The sequence below is a fragment of the Lepisma saccharinum genome, chromosome 17 (genome assembly GCF_977018435.1).
Source record: "Lepisma saccharinum chromosome 17, izLepSacc3.1, whole genome shotgun sequence".
NCBI classification, from domain to species: Eukaryota; Metazoa; Arthropoda; class Insecta; order Zygentoma; family Lepismatidae; genus Lepisma; species Lepisma saccharinum.
This window is the reverse complement of record NC_139245.1, coordinates 35,557,917-35,582,345: the sequence shown is the minus strand read 5'-3', so window position 1 is coordinate 35,582,345 and position 24,429 is coordinate 35,557,917. Positions and strand designations below refer to the sequence as shown.

The following is a 24,429-nucleotide window of genomic DNA, read 5'->3' as shown; positions in this document are numbered from 1 at the left end:
CCCAACGACTTCTTCATCGCCGCGAAAAGGTGGAAGTCACTCGGCGCAGGTATGGGATGTAGGGACGGTGATTATACACTTCCCAGTAGAATCGTTGAAGAAGATCTTGAGTTTGACGCAGCAACATGTGGTCGGGCATTATCATGAAGCAAGACAATGAAGACAGCATGCCTCTCCGTTTCTTCTGGATGGCTCTGCGTAGTCTGCGCAATGTCTCACAGTATACAGCCGCATTGATTCCATAAAGTCCAACAGTAACACACCTCACACTTGGCGGGAGAGTCTATTGTAGCAGACAGTTGGCTCTGGCAGTGATGGTGGCAGTGGCAGACACCAATCACGCTGTGTGACGCCCTGCTTCCTAGAGCTTCACGGGCCACCTGGCGGCGCCATCGGAGGTTGAAAAAAAAATAGCCCTCGTATATGTGTGGGAGGTGTTTGTGTGTGTGTGTGTGTAAGAACAGTGCCGCCAACCCAACAACAAGACAATTGGCGCAATTCAAATCCGGCGTTCTTGCTGGAACATTCTTTATATATCTATCTATATAACTATACATACTATATACCGCGTGAGGCACCTAAAAGTACCACCTGAAATAGCGAAGAAACAGTAGCGATGTGAGGTTTGCGGGAAACAATAATATCAAATGGGGCTCGTAAATCGGAGGTATGGGGTGGGTCGAAAAATATCGACAAATGGGGCATCTGGAGCAAAGTCATATTTTTTTAAATGGAACGATATACAATAACATGCATAATATAAAAGAGCACACGCAGAGAAAAACAACGCCGTTGGTCTCATGCATCTACTGCACATAGGAACGAAGATATGGCCATGTGAAAATATGTAAATAAACTAACAAGTGGCCCACTTGACCGTCAGTACCACGGCATGTACAAGTATGAGATGTCGGAAGCCATTGGACAAGATGAAGACAGAACGTGTTAAAGGAAGAAAAAATACAGTAGACATCGTCAGCACCATGTATTTGACAGTGTTACAGCATAATGAAAATGACCATGACAGTATGTCGAAGAACCACTGCGTAAGAAGCGAAAACCTGTCAAGGTGTGTGTTCAAAGTTGTGGCCGTCAGCTGCGATACAGGCAACGAGGCGCCCACGCAAAGATCGTTGCCCAGAATGTAGCATCTCGTAGGGAATGTCCCTACAGGCCGCAGTAATGCGGTGTTGCATATCCTCTGGAGTTGTTGGCACATCCCGGTAGACAATGTCCTTCAGCTTTCCCCACAGGAAAAAGTCTAACGGTGACAAATCTGGGGAACGAGCCGGCCATTTGAAAGGGCCCTCCACGTCCAATCCAACGATTTGGAAATGTATTTTCCACACATGCTGTAGCGCGTCTTGCACTGTGAGCTGGGCACCCGTCATGTTGGTACCACATTTCCCTCCTTGTCTGAAGTGGTATGTCCTCCAATAGTACAGGCAGTTCATGTTGTAAAAACTGTATGTATCGGTCAGCATTCAGTGTCCCTTGTATAAAAAAAGGGCCAATGAGATGTTCACCCACTATACCACACCACACGTTCACACTCCATGGGCGCTGGCGTTCCACTTGGCGAAGCCAATGTGGATTTGTCACCGACCAATAGTGCATGTTCCTTAGGTTGACATTTCCATGATTGGTAAAAGTTGCCTCGTCAGTGAAGAGGATACGTGACAAATCGGGTGTGTCGTGTCGTAACATCCATGTGCAAAACCGAACACGGTCCACAAAATCATTCCCGTGAAGTTCCTGATGAAGGGAGATATGATATGGGTGAAACTTGTGTGTGTGCAGAATGCGCAATACACTTCGCTGACTCATCCCAGCATCCCTGGCAATTTCACGGGAGCTAACGTGCGGATTCACAGCAACAGCGGCGAGAACATTTGTTGCACCTGCCTCACCTGTAGTTGGCTTGTTCCGCACACGTGCTCGTGGTGTTACACGTCCGGTGTCTCTTAATTTACTAAATAACTTACCAAACAGACGTCAAGATGGCTGTCGTCTGTCCGGATATCTCTCTGCGTACACACGGTAGGCTTCTGAGGCATTCTTTCGGCATTCCCCATAAATCAGGATCATGTCCGCTTTTTCTATGTTTGTGAACACCATAATCTTCGCTCTTACCACTACGACTGCTTGCTTTGAACTAACACGATCTCGTGGACCTGCTATCAAAACTTGCTCTGCGTAAAGGCAGTTCTGTCGGGCACCTGAGAAGTCTTACATGCCGTGGTACTTACGGTCAAGTGGGCCACTTGTTAGTTTGTTTACATATTTTCACATAGCCATATCTTCGTTCCTATGTGCAGTAGATGCATGAGACCAACGGCGTTGTGTTTCTCTGCGTGTGCTCTTTTATATTATGCATGTTATTGTATATCGTTCCATTTTAAAAAATATGACTTTGCTCCAGATGCCCCATTTGTCGATATTTTTCGACCCACCCCATACCTCCGATTTACGAGCCCCATTTGATATTATTGTTTCCCGCAAACCTCACATCGCTACTGTTTCTGGTTTCTTCGCTATTTCAGGTGGTACTTTTAGGTGCCTCACGCTGTATAATCGTGAACAGTATATGATATGTTCCATCGAGAGCACGAAGTACCAGTTAGTGCCGTTAAGGGCATGACATGCTCCACGCAGTAGCAATCTGCTTCCAATTAGAAATCTTGAATTATAAAGTAGTTCTTTTTACTAGCTTATATGACTGTGAGTAAGTAATGCTCATTGAAGTTTTCAGAATTGAGTGGCACTAATTCATTCTTGGACACCTCATGCTTTCTTGACGTGGCGTGATGGAGAAAATGATCGATCGTCTCGAAAGTCGAAAAGCAATCGAGAGTACTAAGTTTGGATCTTGGCGTAGCTCCATCTTTCGTCTGGTTTCAATGGTAGGAAGTCAGGGTCTTTCGGAACATTTCGTGACTGTCAGCAGGATTCGAATTCTCCATGTTAATTGATCAAAACGTTTATTTCAATTCATAACAAATTGGCTGCGATATCGGAGTTACGGTGAGTGTGTATCTTACTTTTAAAGCAATACAAGGATATTTATTGAAAGTCGCATCAGGGGTGCCCACAGCGGAGAGGGGTCGGACCGACCCATAGAAATTTTTGGGAGGGATATTTCTCCTTAAAATAATATAAAATTTTAAATCATGTGCAGAAACGTTTACACCTTGGTATTGGCAACATGCTGTAATATGTGCGATGAGGAAGGGTTTGATGGAGAATTAGCATAGACTGGGTGTCTGTAAATGATGTATTGGGCCTCCGCGAAGGCGTAGTGGTACCGTCGTCACCTTGAAATCAAGGGGTTCCGGGTTCGATACCCGGTGGAGGCACATAGTGGTTAGGATCCCACTTTAAACTGTAGGTCAAGTACCGATTAGCTTTACTGTGCATAAAGTGGACTTAAAACACCAACTCAATCAATCTAAATGCTGTATACAACTTCCTTTCCCTGTAGAATGAAAATCAAATTGCATATGTCTTCTCTGTGACAGGAAAACTAGCTGACAACTGTGAAAGTTTGATAACGTTGTGCTAGTTAGGATCTCCGGCGAGCGGTGGCGCTAGTGAGCTCAATAAACAGAAATGGCGTCTCCTCAGAAAAAAGCTGTGTGTGTCTTGTGGCTTGCGGAGTTAAAATCTATAACACAAGAGCAGCGAAAATTTCGAAGAGTGTATCACCGAGTACTTCCAGCACTGATCTCCGAGAATGCATTTATGTAGCCTTCGGTCGTGTAACCAGTCGTTCTGCAGCGTGCATGGATGAAACTGTACTATCGTCTGGATATCTCACGAGCAAACAACATGTGGATACATACTGACTGTGCTGCACAAAACTTTCACTTGTGTTATATGTTTGAGACATTGAAGATCTTTATTCTATATCGTCGTTTCATTTTGCAATTAACCTGAAAGTGTACACTTCATTTGTGGACACCCTGTATTTCTTCAGTAATTCATTTACATTAGATTGTTCCAAGTCACTTTTGCAACTAGTTGCACCATATTTAATCCGTTAAATTAAGAAAGGGAAGATTGATTGATTGAGATGTTTCATTTTACTTCGCTTTTTGTGCCACTTTTGGCTAATTTGCGAAGATGGGGATGAATGATGATGAAATTGATAAATGGGCACTCACAAACATCCATGTCCAGGCCAAGATTCGAACCCTGGACCCATAAGAAACGGAAGAATTTATAGAGGGGCAGATCAAATAAATGTGTCTGTAAAGGTGAAAAAAGTGACTTGAAGTATAAGCAGTAGTACTGTAGTAGACGAGCTGTAGTAATTAAAATACTTATTGGGAATGTGCTATTGGCCCTGGGGTGGGGGAGATGAGCACCCCTGAGTCCCATTCAGAGGCGATGTCTTATGAGAAGGGAATCGAAGTAAATTTATTTCATTAATTGATTATTAAAATAGCCAGAGGGGCTTGAACGCTGAGGTTATTTGCCCCGTTGAAGAGCATGGAGAAGACATAACTCCTAGGAGGATTTCATTGGCTGTAGGTGAACGCACCAGAGCCTCGTTAGCCTGCAAACATGCTACTCCTGGATGTGCTACGCTGAATACATCCTTCCCAGGAAGTTCCTGTTTATTCGTTATATTAAACATATAACAATTGTAATATCTATAACAAATATTTCGTAACACATTATTTGTCTTTATAAACAGTGTTGCCAGATTATATTTTTAGATTCAGACTAGAGTTGTTTGCAACCTTATCGAACAAAGTTAACATGAGAAAAGATAAAAAAGAGATAATAATATCCATTGCTACATTCTCAATATACTTTTGTATTCTTAATTTTAATAAGATTATCATCAGATTTACATGTTCCCTCTGCCCCATGAAGCCACATTACTTCCCAACTCTAAAGAGAAGGTTAACCCTTACACTCCGAAATGGAATGAATAATGTTGAATAGCCCTGTATATTGTTAAGGAGCAACAAATTAAAAATTGGATGTGGTGGTGAAGTGAGGGCGACATCTGATGACGTTTTTTTTTCTTCCACAGAGCGATGCTGGGTGGGTTGATACTGGTAGTGTTCCTAATCTGTTACTGCTGCCATAGGAACATGAGGAAAAGCGAGTGTTCCTACACGGAGTACTGGCAAGAGGAGGTGGAACAAGAAATGCCCCCTAATGAGGTTTTCACCCTGGATGGACAGGTAAATATTATTATTAGTAGTATTATTATTATACTATTATTATTATTATTAGTATTATTAGGGATTTTGTATTTTCTTTCAAAAATAATAATAATCTGTGTATGCATACCTTCAGTTAGTGGTTTGGAAATGGAATTTTGTTTTCAAGTTCTGTTTACTATAATGAAAGCCGTTAGTGTTAAAATAGAAATATAATATGGTCCGGTAAACAATTAACATGAAAGGCTAATCTGTGCTTAAAGTGGACTTAAAACAACAATTCAAAATCAAATCTACTTTGTGCACCTAAAGGCTAATTGGGACTGGACCTATAGTTTAATGTGGGATCCGAACCAGTATATGTGATTGATTTGCTTCATTTTACTTCGCTTCTTGTGCCACTTTCTGCTAATTTGCGAAGATGGGGATGAGTGATGACATACATGATGAAATTGATGAATGGACACCAGTAGCGGCTTCTGCCTATTCGTACATTAGCACGTGCACACCCAAATAAATCTGTAATGCAAATCGTTATTATTATACTTATTTATTGAACTCTATCTCCTTCGAAACATCAAGTGTTCCTACGCCGCTCCACCAAGAGAGATGGTGGAGAAGTCTGCGATCCGTGATATCAACCCGCGTAGATCAGGCCGCGATCGGGGCTGGAACACAATGGTTCTTTCGCTCGCTATGGCGCTGTTGCAGCAGTCGCGTAGAGGACGTTGATTGGGTGTTTTAGGTTGAGCGCCGTGCGAGGGGAGGCTGCATCCTTTAGGAAGGCTGTGAACGCAGCGATCTGTGTGCGAGCGAATGTAGTGTTGCAAACCCATTCCATTGGAAATCGTGTGACGGAGTCGATGCAACCCATACATCATCGCAAATTCAGGGATTTTTTTATGAAAGGGAAATTTCGATAGTGTATTGTCCCGAGCATAACAGGGGGGGAAAGGAGGAGAGGGGGGAGGGCAACTGAAACCAAAACGGGTGTTTTAAGCATGCCTTTGCTTCGTGCATCTTGGTCAAAATAAACGGCCTCTGTGACGCAGAAGCCGAATTATCAACCCGCGGGGAGGGAGCGTGCATCAAATAGTCAGCTGTTTTGCATTGTGTAGCTGTCACTGCGTTACAAAATTATTTAACGCTGTCAAAAGGTCGTTCCTGTTTCAGTAAAGTGTTTGATTTCATGATGAATGGATACGGCGGAAGAGAAAGAAAATTTTGAAGTACGATTACGAAGCAGGGCAGTGTGAACTTAGTGAGTACTGTTACTTGCTTTAACATTTGTTATTCTCTTGATTTCGCTTGATTTGCTTCGTTTGATCAGTCTGTCATTTGAAATAAACAAGAGCTAGATAGATTACAACTGATTTCCTCCATGTGGTAGTTGGATCGACTTCTTTGGTGTACGCCAATGTCATTATTCTCCTTGTTCATTAATTTCAGCAGAGCCGGGGAGAAAGTTTTTACGAAATATTTTGCAAATCGACAAAAGTATTGATATTGTAGATCGGTATTTCTATGTTTTGATTGATTTTGACAGGCTATCGAATGCTAAATTACATACTGCACAATAACATCGCTTGATTGGCTGGATAATTTCTGAAATATTTGAAATTTGTAAAAAAAAATCGTGTTAAAAAATTCATGAAGTACGTATAACTCTGTCATAGCCCCATTTTCAGTGAAAGGTGATAAAAACTTGGGTTGCCAATATATTAAGCTTCATTATGTACGTGTGAGTATTTCACAGGGGTGGTATAACACTTCTGGACGATAGACTGAAGTGCACACCCATAGAGCCAGACCACGAGCCACCACTGATGGACACTCACAAACATCTATGTACAGGCCGGGATTCGAACCCGGGTCACTATATGTGCGTTCACTGGGCAACGTACCCAGGGCCACTTGATTACAAGGCGACTGCGTTACCACTACGCCCTAGGGCCCCACAAATTCTCGACCTCGGCAATTTTGGAGGTGACGTGATCAGCACCACGTTCCGGCCGCCTTTACCCGCAAGGTTGGCCTTAGGTAGCCGTTGATTTGAGGCTGGGTGAGCTCCAGAGCTGCTTTATGCACCCATCCCGAGAATCGAACACGGGTCTCCCGCGTGGAAGTCAGACCGACTAGACCACAGCGGCTCCCTATGTATAAAGTCGACTTTGAAATAACCTCAAACGGTAATAGAAAAAACAAAACAGGCACAATTGCTCGTTGAACTAGTGACGTGACCTAGTAAAGAGAGACTACGTAACGTCATTTATCCCTGGCAAAGGAGACAAAACGGGGTCACAGATCGAAGTCCACGGTCGTTATCGCTTTAACTGGATCTCGCCCGTGCTCCGAGCCTTGCTTCTGCACAGCAAGCTCACCGAGATAAGCCCAAACAGCACCGGAGTTTCCGGAACGAAATCCAGCTCAAGCGAGGAAAACTCGATAAATTCGACTCGCTGTAAGGGTCAGGGGGGAGGGGGGAAACCACCGTACATAGAATTATGGCTTTGTTGCGCGAGCCACAGTCGGAGGTGGTCTGGATGCATAATTTCCGTTTAGACACGAGTTCAGCAACCGCTAAGAAAAGCAGCCATTGAAAATACGCCTTAGAGCGCGCTTTGAGTGGAAAGACTAGCTTCTAAGTTGAAAGGTTCGAAGCTGCCTTCCCTGTGAAAACAATGAACATCAATTGTGAATTTAAATTACATAAACATTAAGCAACAAATTGAATCTTGAATGCACGCTGAATTGATTGATTGGTTTTATTTATTTTGCTTTACGTTGAATTGTTGTTTTAAGTCCACTTTATGCACAGAAAGGCTAATCGAGACGACCTACAGTCTAAAGTCGTATCTGAACCACTGTTCCACGTGTCTCCACTCAAACTTTACTTCGCGTTTCTGCAATTTTTGGCTAATCGCGAAGATGAGGATGAGATAATGTGATAAAATTTATGAATGGACAATCACAAAGAACACCCATGTCCAGGTCAGGATTCGAACCCGGGACTCCTAGCGTCGTAGCGCGTTGTGTTAACCACTCTGCCATGTAGGTCAGCTAGAAAGTTTAAGTAGTAAGAATGGCTGCTAAAGTACCGCGGAAAACTGTAGAAGTCAGTAAATGCTCATTTAATTGGGGGCAGGAGGGGGGGACTCGGCACTTGCGAAGTAATTCCATATAATTGCCCTTATTTACATATTCTTCATCTTCCTCATGGCTTCGGAATGGCAGTTCTTGTTTTACTAAAAACCAGACGACTTTTTACTTGTGCAGATTTGTTTTTTTATTGGGTATGCAAAATAACATCCATTCTAGTAGAGGTGATAATCAAACTGTTAAATTTAAAGAAACTAGATAGATGCGCTTCAGACCCACTGCTTTTTTTCACTACAGTGTTATGATGATTCAAATCCACACAGCCAACCTCCGTAGCGTAGTGGTTAGCACGGCGCGCTACAACACCTGAGGTACTGCGTTCGGATTCTGGTTACCCCTTGCGATTGCAAATCCAATGCTATAACAGGGAGAAACCCCACGTGACGAGTTTATTTGGACTCTTGGTCGGTTGTCTGCTGGTGACGTCACCACCAATATGGTTCATTATTCAATAAGAATGCAATATTTAACCAGGCTGCACTATCCCAATAATCACCTGCAATGAGCAATGACGACGAAAATACTCAATCTAAATTTGGCAACTGCTCCGTTCTGTGACATGTTTAAAACTCATTACAATGAACACCGTGCAGAAGTTCCTCCTGTCCAGCTTCTAAACACTAGAATAGTCTGTAACAAGTCTCATTAGAATGCATAATCCTCGCACGTCGGTGGAAGTTACTTTTCTGTCCCTGGCTACTCTGGGAACACACACAACTCATTATAACATTAGCTTCCCGCCGTTAAACTAATGAACAAGCATGCATCACGGAAACCCATAGGGAATTGTTGTTGAAGGTCAGCAAAACATGTATGCAAACTGCTCCCAAATGGAAGGTTTCCTTTTGTTGTGACGTTTTCAACTATTATTAGTAGTAGTAGTAGTATGTAATCTTAACTAAACAAGAGTGATTACCTATTTCTAAATTCTTACCTATTCTATCTTCTTTTGCTTTTTTTGTAGATATTATGTATTGAACTTAAAACCCAAATCACAAATCATTTGCACATGGGCCAATGACAGGCACCTACATAGAAATATATTTCGCCGAACAAAATGTCTCAGAAGCAATAATAAAAATATGATAACAATAATAGAAATGATTCATTAATACATTAACATAACTTATAGTACTATTTATAATATGGAAATTAATACTGTATTGTTGTTACTACAAGAATAGGTAAAAAGACGGGAAAAAATACAGATAAAACACCACGTATTTATTCATTATATTGCTTATGTGTAGTTAAGATCGCCAACATTTGTATAAAATAACTGTCCTGCAAATAAAATTAATGTTCAAAAGGTAAAGAATTGTATATTTATTGAAATAATGTTAGATCCGGTTGACGAAAAGAAAAGTTCCTGATTAATATTTTATGCACATTATTATAAGTATAGTGTGCACAAATCTTCTTTGCTACTGTCATTCAAAGCCGCCGTATGATCCCAATATAACCCTTACCATGCAGTATCTTCAGAGAAAATAAGCAATACAATAAATGCTAAACAAGTGTATATTCACTATTCAATTTAAGCACTTCAGTCTTTCGGGGAGTGCAAAAAGTTAGCCTAAAGAGAGACAACAAGAGGTATTCTCTTGAAAAAATATAAACCTTGTAAAAAATAAGTTTGATTGTAGCATGAGAAAGTTACGGTTCTTGTACATAGGTTTGTTAACAGTACTCAAGCACATGTATTTTTGTAGAATTTCGATGCTTATTTTGTTTAAAACATTCTTCCAGAAGAACTAGTATGTGTTCGGCATGTGGAATGGTGGCGCTACGCTAAGCACAGGGGTAATCAATTAACTATGCAATATGCAACATTCCTTCTGGACATTGACACGTTTTCAATTAACAACTCTAAACTGACACTTCGATGGCTGTACAACCTACAGACAACACTAGTGTCAAATTTGCATCAACTCCTACAGTACATGGAAACTCGGAGGTGGAGTTTCTAGAGGGAAAGTATTCTTCATTTTAAGCAGATGAACTGTTAGTTTCATTGATTGGTTGAGTATCATATCGATTTCTCATGAAGTACATGCTCTTCTTTACACCATACTTACCAGTAGTTTTGCACGTGTAGTCTATTCACACAGAAAAAAATGGTTAAATTAAGAAAAATCCTTGTTAATGAGTTTTGGTAACTGTAAATAAAACTAACTAAATATAGTAAATTTGATTATGTTTTAGTTTTCTAAGCAAATGAACCTCGATGTAAAAATGGTGCTGATAAAAACACATGAAATTATTATTTGATTGTCAGCTGCTTATTCAAATGTTGGGTAACCAACAGTGCGGCACTTGAAAAATTTCCGTTGGAGAAATTCTAGTAACTAGACTTGAAGCACCGGGTACCAAGAGTCAAAAATTTGCAAGCACATAGGGGGGGGGGGGGCGGGAGACTGGTCACTAACATCCTCTTTTGTTTATTACAACAACATCAAAAATTTCTCACATTTTTTCATTTAATTGTGTACAATTTAAGTGCAAAAGCGTGGTTTGACCATTACTGAAACTTATGACTCTGGTACACAAGCGATTTTTTGTAGGACAATTCTTACGGTTGTCAAGTGGTAACTCAGACAAATACATAATTTTATCTATAAAAGTGTTTTCGGAGTAGGCCACTGGTAAGCAAAGGGCTAATGTTTACTTATTTGAAAACTAATATCATCATTAATATTATAAAGTTACATAAGAATCATATAACTATTTTCTCAAAATGTGAGAAAAAATATGAAAACTATTTTGGACTTCAATTTTGAACTTTTCAAATATAAAAACTATTTTTGTGTGGAACAAACTGGCGCCAGCTCATATGAAACACTCAGTAAACTCTCTTTCTGAAATGTCTAGAATGCATTGACGAATCTGAAAGTCACCATATACTTTGAGTTCACTTTATGGTTCATTTAGGCTAATCATGAGTGAGTCTTCATTTTAAAGTTGAATGTGAAGCGTATAAAGTTAAAACAACGTATAATGCTATTTACGAGTAAAATTGTTGGGCACCAGAGTAGAACCCGGAACTCTTCGGTTGCAAGACGACGAGGTTACCAATACGCAATACCAACAGTTAGACCCGCGTTGACGAAATAGTAACTACAAACATAATATATTCAGGTTCTGTGTTACTTTTTATTTGTTAAAAAATAGAGGCTATCTCTAATTTAAAATGTCGTTCACGTGACGTTTAGAGTTACCAGGAGCAGCAAAATTTATATTCAAAACCAAGGACTTACAGTAGCATGCTGATGGGCTATAGCCCTACCATAAGCTAAAAAAATAAAAAAACATACCCCATACCAGCTAATTCTGGAACAAGGCCGCGCATAACGTCAGAGAAGGGGAGGAAATCGAGTGGGCAGAGCGAAGTAGCACACGCCGCTGCGAAGGTTGGTAACTGCAGTCGCTTTCCCAGCTCCACGCAACCCATTTTCTCTCACTCGTTCATTGGTGGAGCCGTCTCGCGCCACTACTTGCGCAGAGACTTGTTTTCGTTTTCCTGCTCCAGATAGGTGGGACAAGGTATAGTAAAAAAAAATAATACAATTTTTAGAGGAATATATGCATCTTGGAAAGTAAGAAATTATTAACCAAGATTTAAAGCAAAAGGTTTATTTAAAATCATTAAATTTTTGCTGTGAGGATCAATTTATTAATTAATTCTATATCAAATTTCAGAGACGCCAACTTCACATAAATATCGAGGGGATAACATTGACATATATATATATATATATATATATAGCGACACACTTAAGGGTCAGGGCGCCGATTTGTCAAAATTATTGGGGGGCTCTGAACACTGAAATAAATTAATAATGACTCACTCTCTCCCTTTTTTTAAGTTGTGGTCTCAGTTCAGTGTTCGGAATCTCATAAAAGCGCATGAATTCCTTAAAAATATCAACATTTTTATTCACAGTTCGAATGCAGAATATTAATTGTCCACGGAAGGATATGTCACAAGTTTCGTCAACCATAATAGCAAAATATTCCCGACTTTTAATATCTGCTACCACGAAGCACAAAACAGATCTCCTTAATATATGAATGATCTCGTTCTGAATGTCATGTGAGAGCCATTTGTAGCCCGAACGTCCCATCCACTCTCCTAGTTCATGCACATCGCCTTTTGAAACTCTTTTTAGTAAAAATTTTAACAATACTCATAATTACAGTAATAAGTCATGTGTTTTGCTGTCTATGGCCATCGCCCACCCCCAAAGTTGATGGATTAGCGGTCTCAGCCCCCCAAAGTTGATGGATGGTCTAGATTCTAGAACATTTCAAATATTTATTTAAAGTTAAGTTCATGTGGCACAATTCAGAGTAAACTTTACAAGAGAAGCAAAATAATACATTAGATCCTCTTAAGCAAAATTATTTGGGGGGTTGCGCCCCCACATCGTTAACATTGGGTGGCTCATGGAGTCGGCGCCTATGTTAAGGGTATATTATGACACACGATGGCATACTAACACTAGTGTTTAAGTGCTCCGAACAAACAGTAGACAAGTGCTTCAAAACAGTGTAGAAGTGCTTCGATTCACATTGTGTAAACAACAAAAGAAAAGAAAAATCACAAGTCGTTATTTTTTTATGCAATTAAGCTCTAAACAATTATTTTAAGTTTAACGACTTCCACCTCACGACATGCAGTTTAAACAATTGACAGTATTCTAAACAAATAATGTTTCAAAACTTATGTAAAAAATATTTTATTCATGGATTAGGGTATCAATAATAAGGTAAATGCAACAAAAACAAAAACACAAATATAATCAGTGCCACAAGGTCAGGAACACTATTAGTAAATCTACACTGCCAACAAAAAAAAGAAGTAATTTCTGTGGTGTATATCTGTTCTCTTGTTTATCTACAAAACAAATGCATTCCGAATGCATTAACACTGCAATCTAAGCAATAATTTATTTTGTGCATATCAACAGGTTTTGTGTATATCAGTTATGTAATTCATCGGTCAACGGGTAAATTACTTCATACTTTTATGTAACATTTCTTTTTGTTGGGTCAAATAAACTAACCTCATATAATCTTTCTCAAGGCTCTGGGTAACCACAAGCCTGTGGATACTCTACGAGCAGGGGAATGTGGAACGATTCAAGGGAGACTGTAAAAAAGGTAAAATCTCTCGCCAGACGTCAGTGCTCGGTCAAGCGACAATTTACAAACAAAAGGTAACATTCCACAAATAGCGGAAACATATGACGTCAGGAGACACGGCATTCTTCGATACTACCGGTTTCAAGCCCGTCATCGGCTGGCAAATACGGAAGTGCTGTCCAAGCAGCTAGGAAGTATTCGCCAGCAGCTTAAAAGAGCTAAGCACCAGAATTCGAGGCTCAGTCAAGTCTCAGAATTCAAGGACCTTCAGAAGAATACCAGGCGAAGACCTCGACACCTTTCAGGTTTCATCCCGGCTCGGGAAACCGAGACGAAGCTTCCGCCTAAGGCAACCGCAGTACATTCGCGAGTTGACTATCTTCCGTACCACGTCCTGCAACTTGTAGCCGTCGGTCAGACCATCGCCCCGACGCCTTTTCTAGGGCCGATACTCCAAGACCAGCGTGTGCTCCGTCGCCAAGCCACGGGCAAGAAGACCGTGGGCCGTCGAACTCAGGACTCCGTGCTCTGTCGCCTGACGTCCACACTCAACCGCTTGGCCGAGAGGTAAGATGTACGTCGTCTACATCCCTTGACATCATTCCGCTCCCTGCCAGAAGCCTGTCAGTGAGATTGTATGGGGTCCATAAACGTAACCTAGCTCTACCATCTGACCCCTAAAGCGTTCACAGTAACGATCCCCGTAGTTTAAGCAATTGAAACCAGTGAACGCATCAATATATATATAATATATATATAGCCTATGTACTTCTTAAGTATTGGGGGGGGGGGAAGTGCCTTGCTCCCCTAAAGTCGGCTCCTATGTCTTGTTTGGCTTGTAGTTTGCAAAGCTTCTGTCCAAAGAGGTATTCAAAGCTGAACTGCGATTTGGGAAACCAGTTTGTTTGTATGTTGGACCTACCAAATTTGTTTCGAGGTAAATGTTCTTCTTTACGTGGTATACTTTTAATTTTTCCACTAATTACACTTTTTAATTGTTTCTTTTCAGTGCCACGAGAGCCTTGGCGTCTTCCTGCCAACGGACCCATGTGCCTCTTTCGAGGCATTCGTCATGCCACATACTCCGACCCCTCCTCCAGCCTACGATGCAGTGGTTGGCAAGAAAAACAGTTTTAGCTTCGACAGCGGACTTCCAAGTTACGAAGCAGCACTCAAATTAGAAGCTCAAGGGTACGTTTGAATCGTGTAACCAACATCTGCCTCGGAACATGTCAGTGCAGATTGTTTCTCTGGTTAGAAGATGCAAGGGTGAATAAAAGTAGTTGCTGGTGAAGAGTGGCTAGCTCACAGTGAAGGGAAAAAAATCAAGATGGCGTTGTTGCTTCACCTGAGCAGGAGGAAGTGTATGAAGATTACTGTGTGGTGGTATATAAGACGCTCCAGTGTTGAGATTACTAGTGCCTTTACATAGGCACCATAAGGATCATGTATTTTTTTTTCCAGTGATGATCACAATCTTATCAACAGCAGCTCATCAAAAAAAAAATAGAAGATATTAAAAAGGCCTATTTGTTAGGATAATGGTGCGCACAAATATAGTATCACACTTGTCTGTGATTCATTTTACGAAACACCACATGTGATAGGATCCAAGGTTTTAAAAAAATGAAAACTAGTCTGTTCTACTGCTGTGATGTTAGTTTTATGTCAATAGATGTTAAAAGCAATTTTATAGAAAAAATAATTTGTACGTTCAAACATTAATTATGCTACTTAGTATAACTTTCGTCATATATTTAATTTTGTTGCAAATGCATGGATGTGTGGATGTATCTGATATATGCACATAAGTGTTTTGTAGTTATAAGTGGTGGAGAATGAAGTACAAAAACAGATTTGATACAATGTACATAAGCATCCAGCTATAGAGTGTCACAAAACCGGCTCATGAGAAACAAACCAGACTCAAATACACTGTAAGTGCTCAATATGGTTCTAAAAAATACAAACATTTTCAAAGTGAACTCTCACTCAGTTATGAAAATTTGTGAAATATCATATCTACAGATGTGTATGAAAAAGCAGTCTCACACTTACACTGTGAATTTGATATCCAGTTATGCATTTTTTTTCTCTCATACAGAATATGACTGGAGTTTACTCCATAGCTTCTTCATTTACTGGTTCGTTATCTTCAACAATAAAAATAACAATTCATAAGTATGGGGAGCGTGCAGCTTTACTGATTATTTGACTTGAAGAGTAAAAAGTAATGTAATTTTATACAACTGTAGACGAGACACGAAATATCTCATTGGTAACTTGATTTCTAAATTATATTTTAATCGCGATATTTTAAAAAGTGATGAATTATGAAACATACAAATTTATTGAACTGTACTGATTTGTGAAACGCAAATATATTTATATAATATAATATATATAACATAATGGAATTATTTCAGTAAACAGATATTAACTTTTCATTTGAGAAAATATTTCTAGCGACTACATTACAAGACTAAATAAAATGTACCTTACAAAACTATATCGCCGCATATAATCCATGTACACAAACTTTCTGTAAGATTTACGGAACGAATAGCAATGAAAAGCCTAAGATTTACGGGAAACACATATATTGTGCAAATAGACTACCCATTGTACACGTGCTTTCTGTAAACTGATAGTTTATATTACATTTAGGCTAAAATCTAGGAAAATTGTATTTATGTTGAAGTACTATCGACACAAAAAACTATTTTTTAAAAAGAGAAAAAATACGCCAATGGACTACACAATATTATACGTATTACATACGTAACGGGAAAGAAACAGATGTTTAATTCGCATTAGCTGAGAAATATGCTGGTGCAAGTGTACCATATTAGATATTGTTTCAATTGCAAAATTCTGCGTACGGATGTTTTCTGTAACACACGCTAAGAATGATTATTTTGATTTCTTGAGAGTTCTTATGACTTTGAAGAAATATTTGCAAATGGCAATTTTGAAAACAAACTTGGTAATTAGATTTTTCTAGAGCAGACAAATACGGACTATTCGCTGGTAGAGTATTCTTCGATTGTTATTAAAATAAACTCACTATTTTATCACAAAAATTAATTTTGAAGCCGACATTTGAAATTTAGCAACATAGAAAATGTTGTTTTTATTTTGTATTATTATACTAAATTAAATTACAACAAACTTTTTATTCAATATTTTAAATTATAAATCAATACACATTAAATTAAGGATGTGACAAATATACAAATAGCATGGGGAGGCGCATCTCACTCGTTTACATCGTAAATGATCATAATTTCTACCAGTCATATTAATCTATTTAGCTCTTTTAATTTTCTACAAAAGTAGTGAATTTTTACACTACACATCGCGATTGAAATGAAAGCTTTAAAGTTAAAAAGTTTAAAATATATACAAGGCATATGCATTCTGAATAGCAGAATCAGTATTGCATGTAAGAAGACGGTTATAGGTATTGTTTTCTTGTTCTCATCAGTAAATATATATTATGCTGAGCTGGTTATTACGTTTCTGTATTGTAACACTGTTTTTTATTCATTTGACACACACCGTATGTTGACAAACGTAAAGATATGTTATGCCAGAATTTCAAGTTGTAAAACACGTTTCACTTACTTAAACTCAACAGCTGGATTATGTACAGTATATATTAAACTAGCAAATGAGCCATTATACTTTTTGTTCAACTGGCTAACTAACTGATTTCATATCAACATAGCATGTCCGATATTTCCTAAATGTATATATTAAATATTTAAAGCAACCAAACAGATCACCCTTCATCCACATGACAAAATTGTGTTTTTTTTAATACCAAAGCGATGTCATTCTGAGCTTGCCTGTGTTAATGGATTGTCGGAGAAAGGTCCCTACTAGAAGGTTTTAAGTTATGGGAACAAGATAGTGTACTAATTAGCGTGGTACTAAGTAGTGTAAGGAACGAAAACTTGTAGTCAAGGCACTAGGTAATTTATTATCAACTAAGTATCCAGTAGGATGTTTAAGTAATAAATTATGTTCCATCGACAAGAACCTTACTTAAAAATTTACCAAATACAAAGTCAATTTTATGGGGAAAATCTCAGTTTTAGGCATGGGAATATCAGTACTCATGTTTTAAAAATCGTACAGTTGCTATGGCATACTTTACAAAATAAAAATTGCATATGCAGTGATAAAATTACCAGTTACACATGCCAAAATATGTAGTGCCAAAAACTGTACTGTGTTGTTCTGAGTCACTGTTTAAAACAAAACAAAACAGAAGTATGTTACTTTACGATAGCATAGCTACCATAAAAAAATGAACTATTATAAACGACTATAATAATATCCAAATTGTTAATGGTATATATGTTTATATATTACAGTAAGGAAAAGGTTATATCCATTTCAAACTTGCTGCAGTCTGTAATGTTGGATTTTTCTTGAGAATTCATACATATCCTCAAGATTGAAAAGCATGTGAGAGAATAAAAAATATCACGGTGAAGTGTCTTGTTAAGGATTTGCAATCAATAAAAAATGCTCAAGTAGCATTCTCTCCAGTTTATATCCTTTGTCCGAAGATGAATCATTGCCTTCTTGTGTAACAAAGGGGGGGCACAATTAATACTTGAAGAATTTATCATACGGCCTACAAATATTTACACCAAGTAGTGAATATTGTAATCAATTCATTAGAGATTTTTATTTCGTTGCTACATAGAAATTTGTAAGGTTGTAATCAGGGTGTTAGAATTGCAGTTCACCCGGGTATGGAAATTATTTTAACACTTGGCAAAATGAATATGCATTATATGTGTGTAGATTTCAATATTACCATCATAAATGTTTAACGAATATCTGCAGACCCAATATTCTAATTGAGTTCAATAATTTCTTTGAAACGGTTGAACTTTGAAGAAAATTTATTTCAATGCATATTGGTTTACCATTTACATTTATCACATAATGTACAAAGTACACTCAAAATGAACATACTAATATTTTCAGAGAAATGACTTATGTAACCGGGTTATGCTACAACTCAATAAAGCTTTAAGTATGTGTAAATGTAGATACTATGTGTTCGGTTCAGTGGAAGAATACTGATATATAAATGTATTTAATTTTGCAATTTTTTCTTCTTATGAATTGCAAAGGCATGTTCAGTTCCATAATTATTTTTGGTAGAAATAAACTTAAATTGTATCAATATTGAAATTAGGAGAATAAAGACAAATATGAATAATTATTATATATTTATTCTCAATATGAGATTAGGGTAATTGCTTAATGATTCGAATTTTTTTAGTGAAAATTAATTTGTTACACCATATCTCATACCACACAACACTGTATGCTCGAATCAGTGGACAGAGTGGCACCATTGATTGAATGAGGTAATTTTACATCGCTTTTCTGCACATTTTACTAATCGTGCCGAGAGTAGTAACATATTCCAAGGTATTAATAGACATTTCCAAGGAATTAATGTTTTTTACTTCCAGTTCTGTTCACTATGGTTGAAAATTATTATTACATGTGTATTGTAGGGTCTAAATTTAGGAAGCATGTAGACAATACATGCACTTGAAAGAAAAACTCACATGAAACAGGAGTGGTGTGATTCTAGAGTGGTTGCTGAGAGATTATACCCCTTTTCCCGAGATACATCCTCCCTTCGACCACATATACTTTCTTACGAAATTAATAAACACTGGATAATGAGCTTTGAATTGGAAATTAAAATACCCTGAAGGAAATCTGAATAAAGTTTCTAGTGAATACAGGCGGTTCAATTGTCATGGAAAGGTTGAACAACACTGAAGAAACATGAGGAATGCAACTGCGGTAAACTCATTTCGACAGGTTGTAGGTTCGACCACACCCGCAGCAAAAAAAATGAAGAGTAGAGGTACTCTCTTGAAACGTAGTGTTAGAATAAGTATAATTAAAATCACTAGATAATATCAAATTAACATTGCATGGTAACACTGGCGTACGCACGGGGGAGCTTTTGGGGAGGCAGCCTCTCCCGAAATTTTGAGAAAATCAATATTTACAATAAAGAAGTATAATTTCTCCCGAGTACCATTTCTGTCTTTGAACAACTATAAAGACGAAATATGGTTAAAATGTATTCTCCCCCCTTTAGAACATAGCTAAGTAACATCCACCTCTAAAATTCCAGCACCCCTCCCCTACCCGAAAAAAATCATGAGTGCGCTAGTATACTGCTCTGTCACATACAAAAATACCGCAAATTGTTCAATAATGATCCAATTTATTTTGTTGCCCTCAAAATAGGCCCCATTTGATGAGATACACATATGCCAACGAATAATCCAGTCGTCGAAACACTTCTTATAGGCACTTTCCGGTATGGCCTTCAGCTCCTTGCGCGAATTTTGTTTTATAACTTCAATGGACTCAAAATGTCTTCCACTAAGTAGTAATTTTAGTTTGGGGAACAGAAAAAGGTCACACTGGGCCATATCTGGCAAACACGGTGCTTGATCGATGACATTCGTTGAGTTTTTGGTCAAAAATGCGCGTACAAGGATCGATGTGTGGGACGGCGCATTATCGTGGTGCAAAATCCAAGAATTGTTCTACCACAAATCTGGCCTTTTCCGGCGAACCTTCTCTCTCAAACGCCTCATGACGCCTAGATAATATTGTTTGCCCCTCCGGGAACTTCTCTATTACGAGAGAGTCAGATACTCTATTATCAAGTAGGACTTCGTAATCGAGATATCTCGGTTTCGATACCAGCTGGAGCCACATTGAACAGCGTGTTTCGGATTCCACTTTAAACTGCAAGTTCAGTCCTTATTAGCCTATCTGTGCATCAAGTGAACTTGAAATAAAACTCAACAAGAGGAAGTTGTCATGCATAGGTCTCGTCTCATGAGACGTGTGTCTGTGACACCCTTCAAATCTGTACACACAGCCATTGTTATCTTCAAAGTACAAAGTCCGCGGCAATAAACAATGAAGTTTCCCTCTGTGTGCAAAAAAGTCATATGTGCGTTCTCAATTCTCAGATTACCCTGATTTCATTTGGCAACGTAAAGAACAGTAATCTATTCACACACCCAAACACCGCCCCCACAAACTTTTCGCAATCATCCCTAACAAGGGCGCTCACAACTTTTCTCAGGGGGAGTAGAATTTCACATCATTCCCTTTAGTCATAGAAACTTATATTTTACCTGTTATTATTATTATTCTTGTTAATACTACTATTGTTGTTTTTATTATTAATATTATTATTATTTTTCAACACATAAAATTTAAATTCAATTGAAAATACTCAGGCATTAGACCTGAGTTCACGACTTAAATAAAAACTGAATTCGTCCTGTTTTCTTTCTATAAGCATCTATCACTTTTTTGATCAATAGTTCTTTCTATCTCCCCGATGGCGTAGTGGTAACGTCGTCGCATTGTAATCAAGAGTTACTGGATTCAATATCCTGTGAAGGTATTGTGAAAGCATAAGCAATAGTGTTGCTCACGGGACGGGACAAGCCTTTTGAAATTCGAGACGGGACGAGACGGAATGCCTTTCTCGTCTCGTTTTCGAGACGAGACACGAGACGGGACGGGACGGCTTGTGAAAAGTCTCGTCTCGTCTCGAATGTCTCGAAAAAATAAAAGCAAAATTTTTAATCAGTTTCAAATACTTGTTTGCTTGGAATAAAGTATTTCAATTAGAAACGTTGATAAGCGTGTATTAAGTCAAAATAAGAAGACTATTCTAGAGAGAGGCATGAATGAATACCTAAACTTATTTCCTATACTCTTTCGAAACATAGCGTTACTTCCCATTTTTTTTAAAAAAATATTCCAGGTTAATAACTTTATGTTACGATAATACTCCAGATACTAATACAATTCTGAATAACATCAAGTAAAAGGGCAGGTAGAGAAGGTGAAAGGAGGGGCCAAAAGATCGTGGAATGTCTGCGTCCGAGGTTTATCTTGTAAAAATAGTCTCAGCTCTATAGGTTGGAAAGATAAACGGACCGACGGATATGGTTTATTTTTATTATTTAATTTTTACATCAAAGGGTGTACAGAAGTGATTGTTATTAGGAAGTAGGAAAAGCATTGTGGGAAACATGGCAGTACAAATTGATAAGGAGTTGGGAAAGTTATTAAGGAGTCCAAGATATTAGCAAGACTAAGAGAAGGAGATAATTAGGGACAAATAATCTTGCATTATTCCACTCCGAACAGCTGAGAGCTAAAGAGGAGGAGAAAATACGGGAAATATGGAAAGAAGTAATTTGGTGATTTTAGTGTTTACAGGGAACCACGACAAGATTTTACCACATGATTATTTGCACGGGTTGCGAAATTATTAGAATGTTATGGAAATTTCGGATATGTCTTTGTTGAGAAAATTCTTGTTGTTTCCCTCAGGCATTCTGCAGGTGGTTGGATTTGATTTTTTTACGTCCGTTTGAAGATTATTTCCAATGTTTTTTTTATTTCTTTATTTCTTATTTAAGGAGAATACTATTCCTTGGATTGTAATAACGAAATACTGAGGCTGACATAGAATAGATTTCAAATGAAGGAAGTGCACTAAGTTCTGTATAATCGTCGTAGAAGGAAACTTTGTTCTATGAGGGGACTCGCCGATGGTACAGTCGTAGCATCGTCGCCTTGTAATCAAGGGGTTCCGGGTTCGATACCCGGTGAAGGCACATTGTGATTTGAACCCCACTTTATACTTAGGTCCAGTCCCGATTAGCCTTTCTGTAAATCAGATGAAGGAATGTTGTAGCTGTTCTTTTTATTCTGTAAATTTAGCCTTCAAGTTTATGAGCAAAATTCATGTAGTATCTACTGTCTACATTTTCACTCGTTATTAAACACATTTCACAAAGTAGTTTTGTCGAACTTCACAGGGAAGCTGACAGTGGCGGGAGCTTGTTTACGACCAGGGTGTATTCCGAGACTATTTTTCGCCGTTCCCCACTGACAAAGGTTACGCTTTGAACAATGGACACCGTTGCTTCAGGGGGCAAACACCTAACATAGGGCGAGGTTGACCTGCAGTAGCGGGTACGTGCCATAAATCCAGGCCTAAAGTAGGAATGAAAGTTGATGCAAGGGAGGGGCAATAAAAATTCTGTAATTCGGTTTGCTTGCTGACAGGAAGTTTTGCAGGAAAAGCTGAAAAGGAAAACGGCAGACTTTAAATGAAAGAGGGACAGTGAACACAAGTTCTTTGTATTATTCACCGACACACAAGCTTCCATTTCGAAGGTGAGGCTATCAGCAGTGACGACGCCAGAGGAGGCAGGGGGACGCCCCATGTCGGACACTTCGCCCCCCCCCCTCCGGGCCCTCCAACTGAAGTTAATTAAATATCGAATAATAAGAGAGTTCATTTATAAGAGTATGACGTTTTTCACCTTTTCAAAGTGGTGTATTCTGCATGATATCACTTTTCTGCTTATAATACCAACTTGATTAACAAATATTAATTTGCTTCGTCAAAGATTCGAGCGCCGACCTGGGCATAGGTGATTTCTCATTCATTTATGTCCTGTAATAGCCGAGTAAGTTTTAACCAGTCTTAAGAACTGGGAAAAAGTGTTGAATGTGGATGATTTTAAAACATCACGAATATTTTCAGGGCCACAAGACGGGCAAATTATTCTAATCGTGGTCGTTAGTGACAACGCTAATTATTAAAAGACATTCAAAGTTGATTCAAGATTTGTTTGGTTGGTTGATTTGGCGTTTGAAGTCCACTTTATGCACAGTAAGACTAATCGGGACTGGACTTATAGTTTAAAGTGCCTCCACTGGGTATCGAACCCAGGACCAAAGGTGATCGGAGAAAAACCCTACACTACATGTCAGTTGTTGTGGATTCATCGCGGTTTCTTACTATTCAGGGACTTGAATTTCGAGATGATGAGTCTGAGGAAACCTTAACAAAGGGAATTTCTTCGATACTCTTGAAGTTAATGAGGGGATATTATTTGGAAATGTATTGAACGTAAACCTTAAAATGCAAATTACAGTTAAAATTCGATTCAAAACATATCGCGGGCAGGTAAAAGAACGCTTATTAGGATTTGTCACTCTTCAATCATTAGATCGTACATATCAAAATCGAAGAACTTCTTCCCACGAACTCCATAGGTGCCTGTAATTGGGTAGCACAGACATACGTTGGAGTGGTAGAGTAAGAGTAAGTATTGCCAGGGTGAGAATATTTCTTGAATTATGAGATAACTGTAACCTTTGTCTGACTTTTTTATCCTGTGATAACATTTCCCTGAAATGTGAAACACAAATTTTGCCCAAAACTCTTCAGCGTTACGAAGATGGTTGTCCTTAAAATCTTTGAAAAGGCTTGCTCGAAACAGGATGCTGGATGCAAACTGCCTCAATTGGCTGTTCTTGCCATTGAGAAGAAATGTCAAGTCCTGAACGTACCAAAGGTGGGCAATGTGTTCTCCAAAGCACATAGAGCAGAATTCTCCTACAGGAGAATTGCACTTCACTAAGTGCCTCACATTGTTTCTAATACTTAAGAAGATTCATTTCTTCCAACGTCACGTTTATTTTGCAAGAAAATTAAACTCTTAGAAGCATTATTTTCATCATTTATATTATCATCTTATAACTTAAATATTTATATCAGTAGTTTCATCTCAAGAAAGACGATGAATTATAAAATTATGAATGTCTTTCAATACTGAAATAGCCCACTAGAGACAACGCAACTTATCAATAAAAAGAATTAATGTCTTTATTAAAATGAATCATGTGGAGATAATCTCGTAATCAAGAAGTAAATTTAGGCAGTAAACGTCCACTCTAAATAAAAGACACACACAAAACACCATACATGAATATAATAATAATTATAATAATAATAATTATTATTATAATTATTATTATATAAGTATATATATAT

At 38.4% G+C, this 24,429-nt stretch overlaps 1 protein-coding gene across 3 annotated transcripts in view; it reads left to right on the top strand.

Annotated features, from left to right (window-relative positions):
• Window positions 1-18,697, top strand: part of s-cup (spermiogenesis-related protein stanley-cup) — a 147,850-nt gene extending 129,153 nt beyond the window's left edge. For all 3 annotated transcript variants that reach the window (XM_083139302.1, XM_083139300.1, XM_083139301.1), the window contains 2 exons: window positions 5,045-5,198; window positions 14,491-18,697. In XM_083139302.1, coding sequence (XP_082995428.1) covers window positions 5,045-5,198; window positions 14,491-14,682 — 346 coding nt within the window. In that variant the 3' untranslated portion in view covers window positions 14,683-18,697. The remainder of the gene's footprint in view (window positions 1-5,044; window positions 5,199-14,490) is intronic.
• Window positions 18,698-24,429: the final 5,732 nt, after the last annotated feature.